The following is a 20,065-nucleotide window of genomic DNA, read 5'->3' as shown; positions in this document are numbered from 1 at the left end:
TAGAAGTGACAAATAGATCAAGGGATTAGATCTCATAGATAAGAGTGCTTGAAGAACTATGGACAGAGGTTCATGACATTGTACAGGAGACAGGGATCAAGACCATCCTCAAGAAAAATAAATGCAAAAAGGCAAAATGGTTGCCTGAGGAGGCCTTACAAATAGCTGAGAAAAGAAGAGAAGCAAGAGGCAAAGGAGAAAAGGAAAGATATACACATTTGAATGCAGAGTTCCAAAGAATAGCAAGGAGAGATAAGAAAGCCTTCCTCAGGGATCAGTGCAAAGAAACAGAGGAAAACAATAAAATGGGAAAGACTAGAGATCTCTTTAAGAAAATTAGAGATACCAGGGGAACTGTTCATGCAAAGATGGGCACAATAAGGACAGAAATGGTATGCAACTAACAGAAGCATAAGATATTAAGAAGAGGTGGCAAGAATACACATAAGAACTATAAAAAGATCTTCATGACCCAGATAACCACGATGGTGTGATCACTCACCTAGAGCCAGACATTCTGGAATGTGAAGTCGAGTGGGTCTTAGGAAGCATCACTATGAACAAAGATAGTGGAGGGGATGGAATTCCAGTTGAGCTATTTCAAATTCTAACAGATGATGCTGTGAAAGTGCTGCACTCAATATGCCAGCAAATTTGGAAAACTCAGCAGCGGCCACGGGACTGGAAAAGTTTGCAGTTTTCATTTCAGTCCCATAGGAAAGCAATGCCAAAGAATGCTCAAACTACCACACAATTGCACTCATCTCACATGCTAGTGAAGTAATGCTCAAAATTCTCCAAGCCAGGCTTCAGCAATACGTGAACCATGAAAGGTTTTAGAAAAGGCAGAGGAACCAGAGATCAAATTGCCAACATCCACTGGATCATGGAAAAAGCAAGAGAGTTCCAGAAAAACATCCATTTCTGCTTTATTGACTATGCCAAAGCCTTTGACTGTGTAGATCACAATAAACTGTGGAAAATTCTGAGAGAGATGGGAATACCAGACCACCTGACCTGCCTCTTGAGAAATCTGTATGCAGGTCAGGAAGCAGCAGTTAGAACTGGACATGGAACAGACTGGTTCCAAATAGGAAAAGGAGTACATCAAGGCTGTATATTGTCACCCTGCTTATTTAACTTTTATGCAGAGTAAATCATGAGAAACGTTGGACTGGATGAAGTACACGCTGGAATCAAGATTGCCGGGAGAAATATCAATAACCTCAGATATGCAGATGACACCACCCTTATGGCAGAAAGTGAAGAACTACCAAAGAACCTCCTGATGAAAGTGAAAGAGAGTGAAAAAGTTGGCTTAAAACACAACATTCAGAAAACTAAGATCACGGCATCTGGTCCCATCACTTCATGACAAAGAGATGCAGAAACAGTGTCAGACTTTTTTGGGGGGCCTCCAGAATCACTGCAGATGGTGACTGCAGCCATGAAATTACAAGACACTTGCTCCTTGGAAGAAAAGTTATGACCAACCTAGACAGCTTATTAAAAAGCAGAGATATTACTTTGCCAACAAACATTCATCTAGTCAAAGCTATGGTTTTTCCAGTAGTCATGTATGGATGTGAGAGTTGGACTATAAAGAAAGCTGAGTGCCAAAGAATTGATGCTTTTGAACTGTGGTGTTGGAGAAGACTCTTGAGAGTCCCTTGGACTGCAAGGAGATCCAACCAGTCCATCCTAAAGGAAATCAACCTTGAATATTCATTGGAAGGACTGATGCTGAAGCTCCTATACTTTGGCCACCTGATACGAAGAACCAACTCAGTGGAAAAGACCCTGATGCTGCGAAAGACTGAAGGCGGGAGGAGAAGGGGATGACAGAGGATGAGATGGTTGGATGGCATCACCACATCAATGGACATGAGTCTGCATAAACTCCGGGAGTTGGTGATGGACAGGGAGTCCTGGCGTGCTGCAGTCCATGGGGTCGCAAAGAGTTGGACACAACTGAGCGACTGAACTGAACTGAACTCTCATTTATTGATCAGAGGAACTATCCCCAGCTTGGCCCTCCTGATTATTATGGATGCTGAGGAAACAGTATAAGAAAACAAGTGCAGCAGCCCTCATGCTCCCATGTCCTCCTGGGGCTGGACCTTTATGCTGGATCCCTTTTATTCCCTAAAAGCCACAGTTGATGCCTGCCAAGCCCTTAGACACCCTGCTTCCTCTAGTTTTGCTAGGCTAGGGATGGAATAAATTCCTTTCTTTAGATTTTAGCAAGTTACAATGTTTTAAAAGCCAGTTTAATATAAAACTGTTTTTAATACATAAATACAAAAGGAGTGAAAGATTTTATAGAGTATGGATTTCTTACTCTGTAAGAAAATCAACTCATAGTTTCTTGATCCAGCTTCTAGACTAAGATTCTCCCCTCATTTCCACTCCCTTATCAACCCCATTTTCTCTATTACCATTCACCTTTCTTTCCCAAGTACCTTACCTATTTTCAGTTATATGACTGGAGATCATTCCATGACTAAAGTAACTTCTGAATGGCTAAAAAAGAAGCCAACATTATACACATTAAGATCACAATTTTATAAAATAATCACAAACCCCTGATATATGCATGCAGGTATATAAATAAAGTGTGTCAAAGAGACAGAGAATGAGAAAAAGAGGGAGAGATATGTTTGCAGATTTTTACAAGAACACAAGAGGACAACACGAATTTTGGGGATGGCAAGCAAACAAAAATTAGCAAAGGAAAAAGACAAATGGCTGCAAAAGAAAAAGAAAGGATAAGGAAGGTGAAGAAAAGAAATTCTTGTCAAATTTTTAGTTTTTAACTACTGAAAGGAAGTTGGAAGAACCACCATTTGTGTTCTAAGATACTAACCATAAAGGAATTTTTTTCTTCTATTAAAATTTATTTCTGTACTTTTCAATAATTAGAATTATGTTACTTCTATAAATTACAATATATGTTAATTCTAATAATACTAATTTAACATCAGCAGTGAGAAAGAATCCAAGGGATAGAAGTACTGACAGAAGTTTCCCAGGAAACCACAGAAGTACTTCTCAGCTTTGATGTGCATAGTGCTAAACACTAATCAAACATTAATATGCAGGATCTATGTCAAGAGTTCAAAACTTCAAAAGGCAATTTGAATCTCCTTAAATAATACTGACTGTTTCCCCTTCAATTTAAATACATAATATATGCTTATTTTAGAACACAATAAAAACACCTACAATCTCTAAGAACTGTTAACATTCTGGTATATTTTCTTCAAGTCTTTTTTGATGGTATAGTCATAGAATATATATAGATTGTACCAAAGTTTATTAAAAGTCCTTTATTCTTGGAAATTTATATTAATACTAACTTTCTTATATCATGAATAATACTGCAATGAATTTATCATAAATTTTATCTATAGTTCTGATTATGTCCTTAAGGCAAATGAAATTATAGGGTAAAAAGGCAGAATTATATTGCTAAATTGGTTTCAAAAAAGTTTGATCAATGTACACTTCCACTTACAATATCTGAGTGTGCCTATTTCAAGGTAAGCACTGTCCATTAAATGTCCTTTTAAAAATATGCTGACAAATGAAAAATGGTACCTCACTGTTGTTTTATTTTACTTTGATTTTTAATGAAGCAGAATATTTCAGATATGTTCAATGGCCATTTGGACTTCCCTTTGGTCATTAACTGCTTATTTACATCCTCTGTATGTTTATTAATTGGAGTTTGTCTTACTGATTTGTAAAAACTCTTTAAAAGTAATGACAGTTAAAGTTTATTAAGGGTTTACCATGTGAACTATGATAAGCATTTAAATATATTATCTCAAATACAGTTGATCCTTGAACAACATAGGTTTGAACTGGACAGTTCCACTTACATCTGGATCTTTTAAAATAGTAAATACCCCAGTAATATATGATCTGCAGTTGGTTGAATCTGTGACTGTGGAACTGCAGATGCCAAGGAAACACAGATATGGAATGACAGAGTATAGGAGGGGTTGTGTACACAAAAGGCTGACTTTAAGTTACATGCAGAATATTGACTGTGTGGAGGGTCTGAGTCCCTAAAACCAGTGCTGTTCAATGGTCAACTGTAATCCTATGTGTTTCAGTCTATCATGATACCCTCTCCACAGATGAGCTGGCTAATTAAAATGTGTCCCAGGTCACTGAGCTAGTGAGCAACATAGTCAGGATTCTAACTGGATTTGGGGCCAAGAGATAAAATTAGATTCATATCTCACATCATATACACAAGAAGATTTCAAGTAAATCAGGGATCTAAATTTAAAAAATTAAACCATACAAGTACTAAATGGGTAAATTCCTCTTTAACCTTAATAAGCCTTTCTTGTATATATGATTTAAAATCCACAGGCAATGTAAGAAAATATTAATAAATTTATATTAAAAGCCTGCATGGCAAGAAACCACCATAAACAAAACAACTGATAAAAAGGAAGAAATATTTTAAATATATATCATAGACAAAAAGTTAATAGCCTAAATATATATAAAGAACTCAAAAAAACAATGGACAAAAGACCTAAAACCTGTATTCTATACCTTCAGTTAATAATACTGTGCCAATATTAAAATGGGAAAACGACATGAAAATAAAATATAAAATGGCCTTCAAACATATGAAAAAGTGTTGAAGCTTAGTCATAATTAGAAAAACACAAACTAAAATAATTCTAAGATATTACTTCTCATCTATGAGACTATCAAAACTTAAAAAAAGTATGACAACACATTCTACTGGGGAAGCTGTGGCAAAACAGGCACTCTCATATGTTGCTAGTGGGAATGCAAATCGGTACAACCTTTCCCAAGGGAAATTTGGCAATAGCTAACACAACTACAAATGCACTTACCTTGTGACCCAGCAATCCCATTACTAGGTATACAAACCTCCAACAATATGAAAATACATAAGCACAGAGTTATTTACTATGGCACTGTTTGCAATGGCATAATATTGAAAATAACCTAAATACACATACCTAAGAGAGTGGCTGAGTAAATTAAGATAAATCCACACAATGGAGTACAGCTGAACACATGGGTTAATGTGTGTGTAACTTATAGTTGGCCCTCTGCATTCGCAGTTTCTCCGCATCCAATTATGAATTCAACCAATCGTGAACTGCAGTACTGTATTATTTACTACTGAAAAATATTCATGTATCAGTGGACCCAGGTAGGTCAAGTCTGCATTGTTCAAGGGTCAACTGTACTACGAATATAACAAAGAATGAGGAAACTCTCAATGAACTGACCTAGAGAGAGTTCTAGCATACATTGAGAAAAGTGTTAAAAGAGCAAAGTAGAAATGACTACATATAGTATGCTACTCTTCAATGAAAGAAAGAAGAGTTTATAAGAAAACAGCAATGTATCTGATCATTTGTGCAAAAGAGACAGAAAAGAGTTTATCAGAGATTTGTTACCTGTCAGTAACAGAATGGGTAAAAGAGAATGGGAAGAAAGGGAATGAGAACAAGGTGGCAAGAGACCAGGAGTGACACTTGCCTGAGCAAACCTTTGTGAATATTTTTCACTCTTAGAATCAGTAATGACAGAAGAAAAAAAAAAAGAATTAAAAAAAAAAAAAGGAAATGCGCATCAGTAAGAGGTGGGCCAACTTCAAGTGGCCTAATATAGAGGTAACTGGAGTCTCTGAAGGGAGGGAAAGAGGACTGAAAAAATAATAGCCAAAAACTTTCCAAACTTGATACAATTATAAATCCACAGATCCAAAAAGTTCAACAAAACCCAAGCATATGAAGTATGATCAAAATTACAGTCAGACAGGACTTTCCTGGTGGTCCACTGGTTAAGAATGCCAACACAGGGGACACAGGTTCGATCCCTGGTCCAGGAAGATTCCACATGCTGCAAGGAAAGGCCCATGTGCCACAACTACTGAAGCCTGTGCACTTCAAAGTCCACACCCCACAACTACTGAGCCCACACCCCACAACTACTGAGCCCACATGCCGCAGCTACTGGGCCCTCAAGCCACAACTACGCAACTACCGAGCCCACACGCCACAACTACCGAGCCTACACACCACAACTACCAAGCCACACGCCTTGAGAAACCACTGCAATGAGAAGTCTGTACACCACAATTGTAGAGTAGCTCCTGCTCAGAGCAACTACAGAAAGCAATGAAGCCTTCACTGCAATGAAGACCCAGGGGTGCCAAAAATAAAAAATCAATAATTTTTTAAAATGAACAGTTAAAAAATTGTAGTTAGACATATGGTAATCAAATTACTCAAAACCAGTAATGAAAGAGAAAATCTTCAAAGCTACCAGAGGGGAAAAAGACCAGTTATATGGAGAAGAACAAAGAAAAAGATAAAAGACATCATCAGAAACAATGCAAGTGAGAGAGTGAAACAACATCTTTCAAGTACTGAAAGGAAAAAACTGTCAACCTAGAATTCCATACACCACAAAAATACTTTTAAAAATGAAAGTGAAAAAAATATTTTCAGACATACAAAAGCTGGAATAATTTTCTTCTGAATTATCAGAAGATTCACACTACAAAAAATGTTAAAGGATATCCTTCAGGGAGAAGGGAATTATACCATATGAACATCTGTGTCTAACACAAAAAATGAACAGCACCAGAAATTTCAACTGCATGGGCAGATATGTAAGATTTTTAAATTATTTAAAATCTTTTATTTTTAAAGATAAAAAGATAATTGACTAAAAAAGAATAACACCAATATACTGTGGGGTTTATAGCATAAGGTAAAAAAGATAAAAGTAAAGTGTATGGCAACAAAGATAAACTCCAGTTCTAAAGAGCAGGAGTAGGGCTTATACTGGGTCACAGTGAAACACAGGAGAACTGAAGGCTGGCAGTCCAAACCCAAAGTAAGCTCAAGTGCAAGCTCAAGATCTCTTTGATCCTGCCTGTTGACTAGTTTTGGGAACAGTTCTGTACCTTAGTTCTTGATTTACATACCTCAGTTTACTCATGGAATGGTTCCTAGCCTGAACCTAGCAACTTTACTTTGTTGTTTGCTTAGAAAGAAAGCTTGTCATCACCTAGAGGTTCAACTGACAAAGGTGTACTATTCACATGTGAAGAATTATTCCTAGGCTTATTAACTGGTGCCAAACAGAATTCCTGACAAGGACACCACCTCTAAGAAATGAGTATCTTTATTATAAAAAAACTGGCACAGAAAAACAAAAAAGCTGGAATAATTTTATATATTCATATATATACATTCTTATATATATATATATAGGAGGCAGCACAGAAACTAAAAATTTCTTTACATCATGCAACAAAGTTTAAGGAAATGATAACCAAATTAGGCGGCACAGAAACTAAAAATTTCTTTACATCATGCAACAAAGTTTAAGAATATATATATTTTTAATATATATATTAAGTTTAAGAATATAGGGGGTGGCACAGAAACTAAAAATTTCTTTACATCATGCAACAAAGTTTAAGGAAATGATAACCAAATTAGGATTGGTAGTGTTGTAGTCTGAAATATTTTTAATAAAAATTAAAAAATCAGCCAATTTCTTCTTTCTTTTCGACCCTTCCTTTACATACCTCACCAGCCTGAGATTCGGACAATTCTAGCAAGAAGGGAATTTCTGTGTCAAAATTAGCGAAGAAGCTAGTCCACTGATATTCAAAAGCCACCAAATCCTAGAAAGAAAATGAAAAAGATAATGCGTTTGGTCATTTAAGGAGATACTTTAGAAAACCAGACTCATGAAACCACATCTGATCTCAAAATACCAGACTATTTAAATACATTGTTTAAAGGGTAGTAGCAAACTATTGATACCTGTTATCACATGGTGGACGTTAAAAACATTATGCCCAGTGAAAGGGGCCAGATATAAGAGACTACAATATATGGAACACTCAGAAAAGACAAATCTAGAGAGACAGAAAGTAGACTAGTGGTTTGCTTAGGTAGGGCTGGGAGTGGGAATGAAAACTGACTACAAGTGAGCATGTTACCGAATCTCAAGGCCATGTGCCTGACACAGTGAGGCCCGTCAATACTAAAACGTAGAGTTTGGAACAGACGAAGGTTTATTACGGATTGATACAAGGAGATGGGTGGCTCATGTTCTAAGAACCCCAAAGTTACTGAAAGCTTTCAGCAAGCTCCTTTAAAAGCAAAAGGTCAGTTAGTTGTTGCAGACTTCTTGGTGTCAGATCCTTTGTTCTTGAGGTGAGGTCATACATAGTTAGCTAACGATGTTCCTGTAAATCTCTACCAGATTTTAATGTTAATTCTCTGTCCAGATAAGAAAGGGCAAAGTCCTAAGGTACAATTTTTCACTCTCCAAGGTCCCAGTCCTGGCTAAGAGAAGACATCTCAGTTGGCAGCACCTTCGGGGCCTGGTTCCCACATCCTGCCCAGCTATCATTCCTGAGGGAGCCAGGCCCCCAACCTAACTGGCCCTCCATCTCCTCAGGTCGCTTAAATAGGGGAGACCAGATCTCACAGACTGTGACCAGACAGACACCCACTGCTGGTAGGTTGGACAGACAGGGATGGGGGAGGAGGTTCACTACTCAAGGCCTGGCCCACAGTTAGTGGAAGACCTTAGTGAGGGCTGTGGAGCCCTCTAGGAATGGGTGAGCTGGAGGGCCTCCAGAAGAAGGCCTGAATCTGCCTCTTAACTCACTCTCTACCTAGTGACTACCACACCATTGACGGCTGACTGAATCACTTCCCTAAGGGTCACTCATTGACAGCAGATTGCTGAGGGGTGGGGGTGGGAGGAGCAGGGCAGCACTGAGGCACCAACCAATGGCTGAGCAAGACGGCCTGCCTAGTTACAGGGTGTGGAGTAATGAGGTACAGTAATGGCTGCCTGTTAAGGGCTGTGCTCATCCCGCTCTGTTGCAAGCACAAAGGAACTCTCTGGATTGACGAAATGTAAAATTCAAATTGTGGTGATAATTGCATCGTTCTGTAAATTTACTAAAAATCATCGAATTGTATACTTAAAATGGGTAAATTCTGTGGTATATAAATTATATTTCAATAAAGCTTTTTTCCCTTTAAAAGCTATTTTTAAAAAGGACAATCGGCAGTCCTTGTTGAGAGGGAGTTATTTATGAGGCAATGTAAAGCTATTTACGAGACACTGTACCTAGTAAGTATCAAAAGGGTTACAACAGTGAACTTTGTTCAAGGCCAAATTAGTTGACTTTAGTTAGAAGTTCAGTGGGGTCAGAGGTGACCCAGAGCCCTTTTCTCCCTCATCCCCTCCTCCTAGGGGTAATGCAAATATGTACCTTACCTGCTGATTCTCCTCCATATACAGCCCGCCTCCTTCCCCTATCCCAGCTGGTTTTAAGCGTCCTCTCTGAATTCATTCCTGTCACCAACCACTACACGTTGCTTTGTGTTCCTGGCTTTTCTTTAAGGCATCATCCATCAGCTAATCCAAAATATCAGCTATGACTTGCTTGATCTTTGGCCTTATTTTGAAGTGACATCCTTGGCCCTATTTTGAAGTCACTGTTAATTTGCACTCAAACTGGATAGTAGTTTTCTTATTTTTAATAAACCAACCCCGCCCTTATATTTCTTTTGGTTGCGCACTTTCTTCATTGCTGCTCACAGTGATTCTCTAGTTGCAGTAAGCGGAGGCTACGTTGTGGTGAACGCTGAGGAGCACAGGCTCTAGGCACAGAGGCTTCAGCACTTGTAACACACAGCCTCAGTAGTTGTGGCAAATGGGCTTAGTTGGTCCTCAGCATATGGAATCCTCATGGACCAGAGATCAAACCTATCTCCCCTGCATTGGCAGGTAGAATCTTATTCACTGTGTCACCAGGGAAGTCCCTGGATAGTAGTTTTCACTGGCCATCTCACACTGTGTAAGTGTACATGACCAGCACTCACCTTGCTTATAGCAGGCATTCTGTTTGCTGCACTAAAATTGACTGACTGAATCTATGCTCTTTCCTACTCACCCCTCTAAGCATACACAAGTACTCAGACCTATGAACTCTGTGTTAACCATGCAACGACTCTACACCTGGCCTCAGGCATAAAGCACCATGAACCCCTGCAGAGAATACTTAGTGTAAAGAATAGTCTCAAGTGTCTTCACTATTTTGATGCCTAGATGATCTATACTTTATTTATGATATATATATTACATTACATGTAATAAATATTATTTATACTTACCAATATTTATATTATTTATATTTACTATTATTATAGTCAGCAAAAACATGACCGGGAGCTGACTATGGCTCAGATCATGAACTCCTTATTGCCAAATTCAGACTTAAATTGAAGAAAGTAGGGAAAACCACTAGACCATTCACATATGACCTAAATCAAATCCCTTACCATTATACAGTGGAAGTGAGAAATAGATTTAAGGAACTAGATCTGATAGACAGAGTGCCTGATGAACTATGGACAGAGGTTCATGACATTGTACAGGAGACAGGGATCAAGACCATCCCCAAGAAAAACAAATGCAAAAGAGGCAAAGTGGCTTTCTGTAGAGGCCTTGCAAATAGCTGTAAGAAGAGAAGAAAAGCCAAAAGCAAAGGAGAAAAGGAAAGATATACCCATTTGAATGCAGAGTTCCAAAGAATAGCAAGGAGAGATAAGAAAGCCTTCCTCAGTGATCAGTGCAAAGCAACAGAGGAAAATAGAATGGGAAAGACTAGAGATCTCTTCAAGAAAATTAGAGATACAGAGGCAACATTTCATGCAAAGATGGGCTCAATAAAGGGCAGAAATGGTATTGATCTCACAGAAGAAGAAGATGTTAAAAAGAGGTGGCAAGAATACACAGAAGAACTATAAAAAAAGATCTTCATGTCCCCAATAATCACAGTGGTGTGATCACTCTCCTAGAGCCAGACATTCTGGAATGTGAAGTCAAGTTGGCCTTCGGAAACATCACTACGAACAAAGATAGTGGAGGTGATGGAATTCCAGTTGAGCTATTTCAAATCCTGGAAGATGATGCTGTAAAAGTGCTGTACTCAATATGCCAGCAAATTTGGAAAACTCAGCAGTGGCCACAGGACTGGAAAAGTTTGCAGTTTTCATTCCAGTCCCAAAGAAAGGCAATGCCAAAGAATGCTCAAACTACTGCACAGTTGCACTCATCTCACATGCTAGTGAAGTAATGCTCAAAATTCTCCAAGCCAGGGTTCAGCAATACATGAACCATGACCTTTCAGATGTTCAAGTTGGTTTTAGAAAAGGCAAAGGAACCAGAGATCAAATTGCCAACATCCAATGGATCACTGAAAAACCAAGAGAGCTCCAGAAAAACATCCATTTCTGATTTACTGACTATGCCAAAGCCTTTGACCGTGTGGATCACAACAAACTGTAGAAAATTCTGAAAGAGATGGGAATACCAGATCACCTGACCTGCTTCCTGAGAAATCTGTATGCAGGTCAACAAGCAACAGTTAGAACTGGACGTGGAACAACAGACTGGTGCCAAATTGGGAAAGGAGTACGTCAAGCCTGTATATTGTCACCCTGCTTATTTAACTTATATACAAAGTACATCATGAGAAATGCTGGACTGGATGAAGCAGAAGCTGGAATCAGGACTGCCAGGAGAAATATCAATCACCTCAGATATGCAGATGACATCACCCTTATGTAGAAAGCTATTAAAGACCCTCCTGATGAAAGTGAAAGAGAGTGAAAAGGTTGGCTTAAAGTTCAACATTTAGAAAATGAAGATCATGGCATCTGGTCCCATCACTTCATGACAAAGAGATGCGGAAACAGTGGAAACAGTGGCTGACTTTATTTTTCTGGGCTCCCAAATCACTGCAGATGATGACTGCAGCCATGAAATTAAAAGACACTTACTTCTTGGAAGGCAAGTTATGACCAACCTAGATAGCATATTCAAAAGCAGAGACATTACTTTGCCAACAAAGGTCCATCTAGTCAAGGCTATGGTTTTTCCAGTGGTCATGTATGGATGTGAGAGTTGGACTATAAAGAAAGCTGAGTGCCGAAGAAGTGATGCTTTTGAACTGTGGTGTTGGAGAACACTCTTGAGAGTCCCTTGGACTGCACGGAGATCCAACCAGTCCATTCTAAAGGAGATCAGTCCTGGGTGTTCATTGGAAGGACTGATGTTGAAGCTGAAACTCCAATACTTTGGCTACCTGATGTGAAGAGCTGACTAATCGGAAAAGACCCTGATGCTGGGAAAGATTGAAGGCAGAAGAAGGGGACGACAGAGGATGAGATGGTTGGATGGCATCACCGACTCAATGGACATGGGTTTGGGTGGACTCTGGGAGTTGGTGATGGACAGGGAGGCCTGGCATACTGCAGTTCATGGGGTTGCAAAGAGTCGGACACAACTGAGCAATTGAACTGAACTGAATACCACTGTGTACTTCTCTATGCCCATTTTATATATGAGGAGACTGAGGTACTAAACAGTAAAGTGACCTGAGGATGCAATACTAACAACCAGCAAAAGTGAAACTATATCTAGGTGAGAGATACCTAGAGCCTGTATGGTTTCCACCAGACACATTACTCTCAAAAATTTTCCACTTGCATTTGTGGAAATGGATTCTGTGTATGGAGGTAGAATTGGTTTGTTAGATCTGATGATGAAGAAGGGAAAGTTTATCTGCTCAGACTCAAGGCCAAGTTCAGAAGACAGGCCCAGATACATAACAAGGTCAGATAAGCAGCAAAATTCTGTAAAATTCAAGAAATATGTCAGTGCACTTTTGCCCTTGCCCATTAGGGAAGGACCCTGAACTTCAGACAGGACTCTTGGCCCTAGACTGGCATCCAGCAGTGTCTGCTCTCAAATGACTTAAAGGGGGAAAAGAAGTTTAATTTCAAGTATTTTTAAGAATTATATTATATAATAAATGTAAGAAAACAAAAATAAGTATAATAATATTTAAAAAATATATAACCGTACAAAAATAATAACCAGTAAGACTACCATCTGAAATTTCTAAGACACACAAATAAAAATTATTTTACAAAGATGGAAATATACTCTACTTTTTTACTTTTCTCACCAAACATATTTTGAACATCTTTCTAAATCAAATCTCAGAGCAGTCTGCATTTTCTCTTTGCGGGATCTGACCAAGAAGCAGGTAGCTGTAGGCAGTCTGGCCATCAAAGGCTGGCCAGTGAGATTTAAGGCCTAGATGCTAATTCTGACTGTAAGGTTATCAGTCTTAGCAAAAAGAAAACACATATGACCAGAAAATGTATTTGGATAGTGAAGAGAAAAAGGGTTTTTAAAGAAAACTTTGGAGGCTATGGAGCAGCTGAGCAAGAGATGAGACAAAAAAAAAAAAAAAAAAAAGGTAGATTTTAAGAGGAAATATAGGGACTTCTCTGGTGGTCCACTGGTTAGGAATCCATCTGCCAATGTAGGGGACACAGATTGATTGCTGGTCTGGGAGGATCCCACATACTGTAGGACAACCACAGTTGAGCCCATGCACAACTGCTGAGCCTGCTCTAGAGTTCACAAGCTGCAGCTGCTAAGCCTGCACGCTCCAACTACTAAGCCCATGCTCCACAATGAGAAGCCACCACAATAAGCCTGCGTACTGCAACTGGACAGTAATTGCTTGTAGCAATTAGAGAAAGCCTGAAAACAGCAACAAAGACCCAGAACAGCCAAAAATAGATAAATTTAAAATGAACAGGTAATATGGGTATGGATTGACTCCTTTTTTAATAATATTTTATCAGCACAAGTCAGGACTGAAATTGCATTTTAACTTCTTTTGGTTGTTGGATTTGAGTTTTATTAGCGCATGTAGATTCACCTCAGAGATCCCTTTACAAATTTATGGTCATTTTCATACATATTTATCATACTTAGGGTTTACTGAAGCTCCTGAGTTTGTGGATTGATGTATTTCATCAATTTAGAAAGTTTTTGGATATTATCAACTTAAATTTATTGCCCCATTTTCTCTCTACTCTCCCTTCTGGGACTCCAATTATACTCGCACTCCAATGATTTACTATGTAGATCATCTGACACTGTTTGGCAGATACTGGATACTGTGCTCTGCCCTTTTTGTTCTTTTTCTCTCTGTCCTTCAGTTTAGAAACTTTCTACTGACTTATCTTCAAGTTCACTGAACTTTTCTTCATTGGTGTCTAATTTAATAAATTAGCCAACTTAATAAATCCCCCATTTTTATACCCTACATTTTTCATTTCTAGCATTTTCATTTGGTTCTTTTGATAGCTGTCAGGTCTCTGTTAAAATTCCTCATCTCTTCACATATGTTGTCCCATTTTCTTCCAGATTGTTTAGCACTTTCATCAATCATTTAAACTCCCCATTGGTCAATTCTAACATCTGGGTCTACTTCTATTGACTATTTCCTTTCTTGACCACATATCAAATTTTCTTGCTTCTTCTTATAATTTTAAAAAAACCCATATGCCAGATGTTTCGCATAAAAGAACAGTAAAACCTGACGTAAATACCACTCATCTCTAAGAAAGGGCCACTAGATCCCTCTCTTTCAATAGATCACTAAAGCAGAGAACTAAGTTAATCTGATCTGTAATTGATCAAGGCCTGGATCTTGTAACATTTGTTCAGTTCAGTTCAGTCGCTCACTTGTGTCCGACTCTCTGCAACCCCATGAATGGCAGCATGCCAGGCCTCCCTGTCCATCACCAACTCCTGGAGTTCACTCAAACTCACGTCCATCGAGTCGGTGATGCCATCCAGCCATCTCATCCTGGGTTGTCCCCTTCTCCTCCTGTCCCCAATCCCTCCCAGCATCAGAGTCTTTTCCAATGAGTCTACTCTTCGCATGAGGTGGCCAAAGTACCGGAGTTTCAGCTTTAGCATCATTCCTTCCAAAGAACACCCAGGACCGATCTCCTTTAGAATGGACTGGTTGGATCTCCTTGCAGTCCAAGGGACTCTCAAGAGTCTTCTCCAACACCACAGTTCAAACACATCAATTCGTCGGCACTCAGCTTTCTTCACAGTCCAACTCTCATATCCATACATGACCACTGGAAAAATCATAGCCTTGACTAGATGGACCTTTGTTGGCAAAGTAATGTCTCTGCTTTTGAATATGCTATCTAGGTTGGTCATAACTTTCCTTCCAAGGAGTAAGCGTCTTTTAATTTCATGGCTGCAGTCACCATCTGCAGTGATTTGGGAGCCCCCAAAAATAAAAGTCTGACACTTTTCCCACTGTTTCCCCAACTATTTCCCATGAAGTGATGGGACCGGATGCCATGATCTTCGTTTTATGAATGTTGAGCTTTAAGCAAACTTTTTCACTCTCCTCTTTCACTTTCATCAAGGGGATTTTTAGTTCCTCTTCACTTTCTGCCATAAGGGTGATGTCATCTGCATATTTGAGGTGATTGATATTTCTCCCAGCAATCTTGATTCCAGCTTGTGCTTCTTCCAGCCCAGTGTTTCTCATGATGTATTCTGCATTTGGTTTAAATCCAAACTTTGATAGTGATTTCGCTCAGACAATCTTCTGGAAATCTCTTTTCATTTCACAGCTAAGCTATCGGCTTTAGGAATTACGGACAATCTCTCCCTGCTTTACAAGCTGGCTATCAGCTTTTTGGGTGGCTAAGAAGTTCTCTTTGCTCTCCAGTCCCTTGGTTCTGTGTATGTAAAGAGATCCTTGTCTTGCTGCCTGTCCCTAGCCTTAAAAGGGCAGCTGCTTGTAACTTGCGAAGACTTGAAATGCTGCCAAAGGGTTGCTCTCAGCTCTCATCTCTAATCCAGGCTATAGTTGAGTATCAAGTGCTTCAGGCAAGATGGGTGGACTAACCTGAACACTTGTGAAGACCTATGGTATAGAGATGAGGGTAAGTGTTGACTCACTCACATATAGCCATTAAAAGGCCTTTAAAAGGTCAACTGATTTTTACTGATCCCTGTGTATGATAAATTTCTCTTCCTCATGCTGTTTCATCAAAAATTAGAACAGCATCCTATGAAGGGCCCTATTTTTCAGAAACAGAGTTCTTTGTGGTTTCTTTGCATCTTCAGCTCTCTAATTGATTTTAAACTATTATTTTGCTGCATATTCAGATTGTTTGGTTGTTAGGATGAGAAGAATGGTCTCCTTTGACTTTCTATATCCCTAACTTGGAGGGAAAAAATCATGGTCATTTTTATTTCTTATTTTATGAACAGCCAATTCTGGTTGTCTTCCAGTTCCCCACCACTGTATTTTTCTTACCAATTGGTAACAGCTCTTCATAATGTAGTGGGTATAAATACACTCAATCATATTTTGGTATAAGAAATACCATCTTACTTTATTCTTTCTAAATAAAACTAAATCTGGCTCTGAGCCCTCACTCTTCCTCTTAGATGGGAAGTCCACCCTCAGACATTAAAAGGGTTTCCTTTCACTTCTTCAAGATACCATCTAAGCATATGAAGCTCACTGGAAATTAGAGAACTATGAAAGGGTTTAGTCTACAGTTCATGATGATTACTGCTGTTGCTTCTTCAGTTGCATGATGTCACTGCTGTTCTAGGTGTAATTACAGATGTTCTCCGGGTGGTCCTATTCCACTGACTATGGAGATGATTGCAGTGTTCTCAAAACTACAATGCTATGCCTAGTCTCCATGTGTGACCTACAGCTCCCTCCTATTTAGGGCACTGCACACAAGTGGGGCATGGCTCCCAGATACTTTGCAGAAATTCCTAAATTACTTATTACTCTTAGTTGTCAGTACTTAAATTTTCTTTATCATTCTTAGTCTTTTTTTTCCTTCCATTTTTTTTGGCTCGTGGGATCTATTTCCCTGACCAAGAACTGAACTCGGGCCCCCAGTAGTAGAAGCGTAGAGTCCTAATCACTGGACGACTAGGTAAATCCCATCATTCTTACACTTCTAATGTTACAAATTTTTTCACTTTTTCCCATAATTAGCCACACCATGGACTGATGATGATGATGAAAATTAGGTCTTTTTAGAGAACAGAAGTTCAGGTTTTATTTTTCTCTTATATTCCTATGTTACTAGAAATGTTTAAATAGAATGGATGTTCAATTTTATCTAATGTCTTTTTGGCATCTGTGGAATCATCATAAATGGTTCCAAGGAGAAAAATTAGTACAGTGATTACATTAACAGATTTCTGGCATTAAACTAAATATTAAACGCTTAATATACCCTACTTCATCATAGAATGTTCTTTTAGTTCTTTTAGTATGATACTATTTGCTGACATTTTACTTAAAATATACGCATTGATATTTGTAAGTGAAACTGATGTGTAGTTTTCATTATTTGAATTGTTTTTGTCTTTGGAATTATTTGGGGTCTTACTTTGACAGTTAATATCGTTAAAAGGCTACATTTAAGCTGTTCTTTTTCCATGGATATCCATCCATGACTGCTGAGAGATACTACTGAGCTGTTTAAACAAGTACCTATCTATATTTTAGTTTTGTTTGTTGCTCCTTGTTACAAATTGTTTTGCCCATCATGAATTTTTTTCTTCAAAGTTCAGACAAAAAAGTAATGCTTGATCCTTTAATCTAGGAGTCAGCAAATTACAGCCTGTTGGCAGACCATTTATTTTTGTAAGTAAAGTTTCCCTGGAATACAGACATAACCATTCATTAAAGCATTGCCTACAATGGTATTGTTGAATAGTTCAAACAAAGACACAGGGCTCACAAGGTCTAAAATGCTATTATCCACCTCTTAACAGAAAAACGCTGCCAACCCCTAATACTTAATTCCTTTAAGACATATCCTAACTTCTTAGTCTTTTCATTAGATCTTTTCATTCAGAGAAGGCATCCTCTGGACTGCTAACAGAAAGAATGTCTTTAGGTGAAAACCTAAACCTTGAACAAGGCAGGAAGCCTTGGTTTCATCTTAGGTGGTTTCTCAGAGTTAAAGAGGCCATCTCTCTTTTCCAGGTCCTCTTTCTCTTCCAATGAGTTCAAGATAACAATCAAGGAAGAAACTGCTCAATTCTTTAACTAAATGCAAACTAAAATATATTCTGCATCTCTACAAGTTAAATATCATTAGTAGGTTACTGAGCTGGTTATAATATATATATGTCAAATACAGTGTGGCTCTTTACCTCGGAAAGCAAACTCTCCAGGGACACAGGATCCATCTTGCTGTAGACATTCCATAGATTCAAGCTCACATCTTGCAACTGTAATACAAGGGGGAAAACACTGAAATAACTGAGTCGGTATCATTAGGACAATCAGAATTATTTTCTGACAGTTAGAAATGGTTATCTTGGTGAATAATATATCAAAACTTTGTCAATTATCAGAACCTACACATACTTGATAAATGTGTCCCATTGAAGGAAATTATCTTTTCAGATTCAGAGACTTTAGTATATCTTTTGAATATCATTGATGGGCAAATACATATATACATACAAATATACATACAAATATATTTTGAATTCACTTAAAATAAAACTTTAATTAGAATAATATATTCTTACAGTTTAAAAAAATCAAGTAGTAGTACTAAAGGCCTGTAATGAAAAAATTTTAATCCCTACTTCAATCTTTCATAAACTGCCACTTGTCTCAATCCTCAGAGGCAACCACTTTGAAGTCTTTTAATGTTTTCTTTTTGGTAATTACTTCCATATTTTGATATAAGCATCTACCACTCTCTCTTCACTTTCAATTCAGAAATTAAATACTGACTTATGACAAAGATGTAGCTCTGCTACACTTATCCCCATTCTCACTTTTTCTCACACACATACCTAATACCGTGATATGACTTTTCTGGCTATACTAGTAGTTGTTATTTATAATATTAAAGATATATATGTAATATATATATAAAATTTACTGCACGCCTAGTACATACCATACTCCTATTTACTTTCTTAAACAAATTTCGTTTTTCCAAAAGCTACCAACAGCTGTTTTTTTTAACTTGTATTATTAAAAAAAAAATCAATCCTAAATTTTTTTCTACCTTCCCCACTTAATTTGCTCACAGTTAATCTCCTTACACTAGTTTCTCAATAGCAACACTACTGTAATTTGGGGGCCAGTTATTTCTTTAATGTGAGGGGATGCCCTTGCATCGTCTTGAGCAACATCCTCGGTCTCTTACTCACTGGATGCCTGTAACAATAACTCTTCCTGTCTAGGCAAATCAAAAGCACGTCCAAATATTGGGGGGAGGAGAGGGATGAGACAGCAAAATCATTCCAATTGAGAACTACTGGTTTAAAGATATCAGATAATCTATCTCTTTCTTCCAGCTTCATTCTGAAGCTCTCATATGATGGATTTGATCCCGTGGCTTAATTTGTCTCTTCCTTGGCTGACTTCCTCGTGTGTTAGAGCACATCCTTCAGTAGCTTTCTAAGAAAAGATTAATGGAAGGAAAAAATTTTTTTGAGTTTTAAAATGTCTTTATTCTGTCCTATGACTGATTTGGCAACCACTGATGTTCTTTCTAGTCAGCAGAAACAAGACCAAGAGCTGAATATGGCTCAGATCATGAACTGCTTATTGCCAAATTCAGACTTAAATTGAAGAAAGTGGGAAAAACCACTAGACCATTCAGGTGTGTGGAAAGAAGAGAAGCAAAAAGCGAAGGACAAAAGGAAGACAGACACATTTGAATGCAGAGTTTCAAAGAATAGCAAGGAGAGATAAGAAAGCCTTCCTCAGTGATCAATCCAAAGAAATAGAGGAAAACAATAGAGTGGGAAAGACTAGAGATCTTTTCAAGAAAATTAGAGATACTAAGGGAACATTTGGTGCAAAGATGGGCTCAATGAAGGACAGAAATGGTATGAACCTAACAAAAGCAGAAGATATTAAAAAGAGGTGGCAAGAATATACAGAAGTAGTACACAAAAAAGATCTTCATGACCCAGATAACCACAAATGTGGGTTCACTCCGGGAGTTGGTGATGGACAGGGAGGCCTGGTGTGCTCCGGTTCATGGGGTCACAAAGAGTTGGACATGACTGAGCCACTGAACTGAACTGATGCTCT

General features: G+C 38.3%; 1 protein-coding gene across 13 annotated transcripts in view; it reads right to left on the bottom strand.

The window, feature by feature from the left end:
• The window catches only part of DNAAF9 (dynein axonemal assembly factor 9), a 180,779-nt gene that overhangs the window by 99,708 nt on the left and 61,006 nt on the right, over positions 1-20,065 (bottom strand). For all 13 annotated transcript variants that reach the window (XR_006055630.2, XM_060397618.1, XM_060397614.1 and 10 more), the window contains 3 exons: positions 18,154-18,231; positions 7,610-7,708; positions 2,468-2,523 (listed from right to left, as the gene is read on the bottom strand). Coding sequence is in view for 12 of the 13 variants with exons in the window: in XM_060397618.1 (XP_060253601.1) it covers positions 2,468-2,523; positions 7,610-7,708; positions 18,154-18,231 (233 nt within the window). In the remaining variant the exon portion in view is untranslated. The remainder of the gene's footprint in view (positions 1-2,467; positions 2,524-7,609; positions 7,709-18,153; positions 18,232-20,065) is intronic.

The sequence above is a fragment of the Ovis aries genome, chromosome 13 (genome assembly GCF_016772045.2).
Source record: "Ovis aries strain OAR_USU_Benz2616 breed Rambouillet chromosome 13, ARS-UI_Ramb_v3.0, whole genome shotgun sequence".
NCBI lineage: Eukaryota > Metazoa > Chordata > Mammalia > Artiodactyla > Bovidae > Ovis > Ovis aries.
This window is presented reverse-complemented; position numbering and strand designations above follow the sequence as displayed.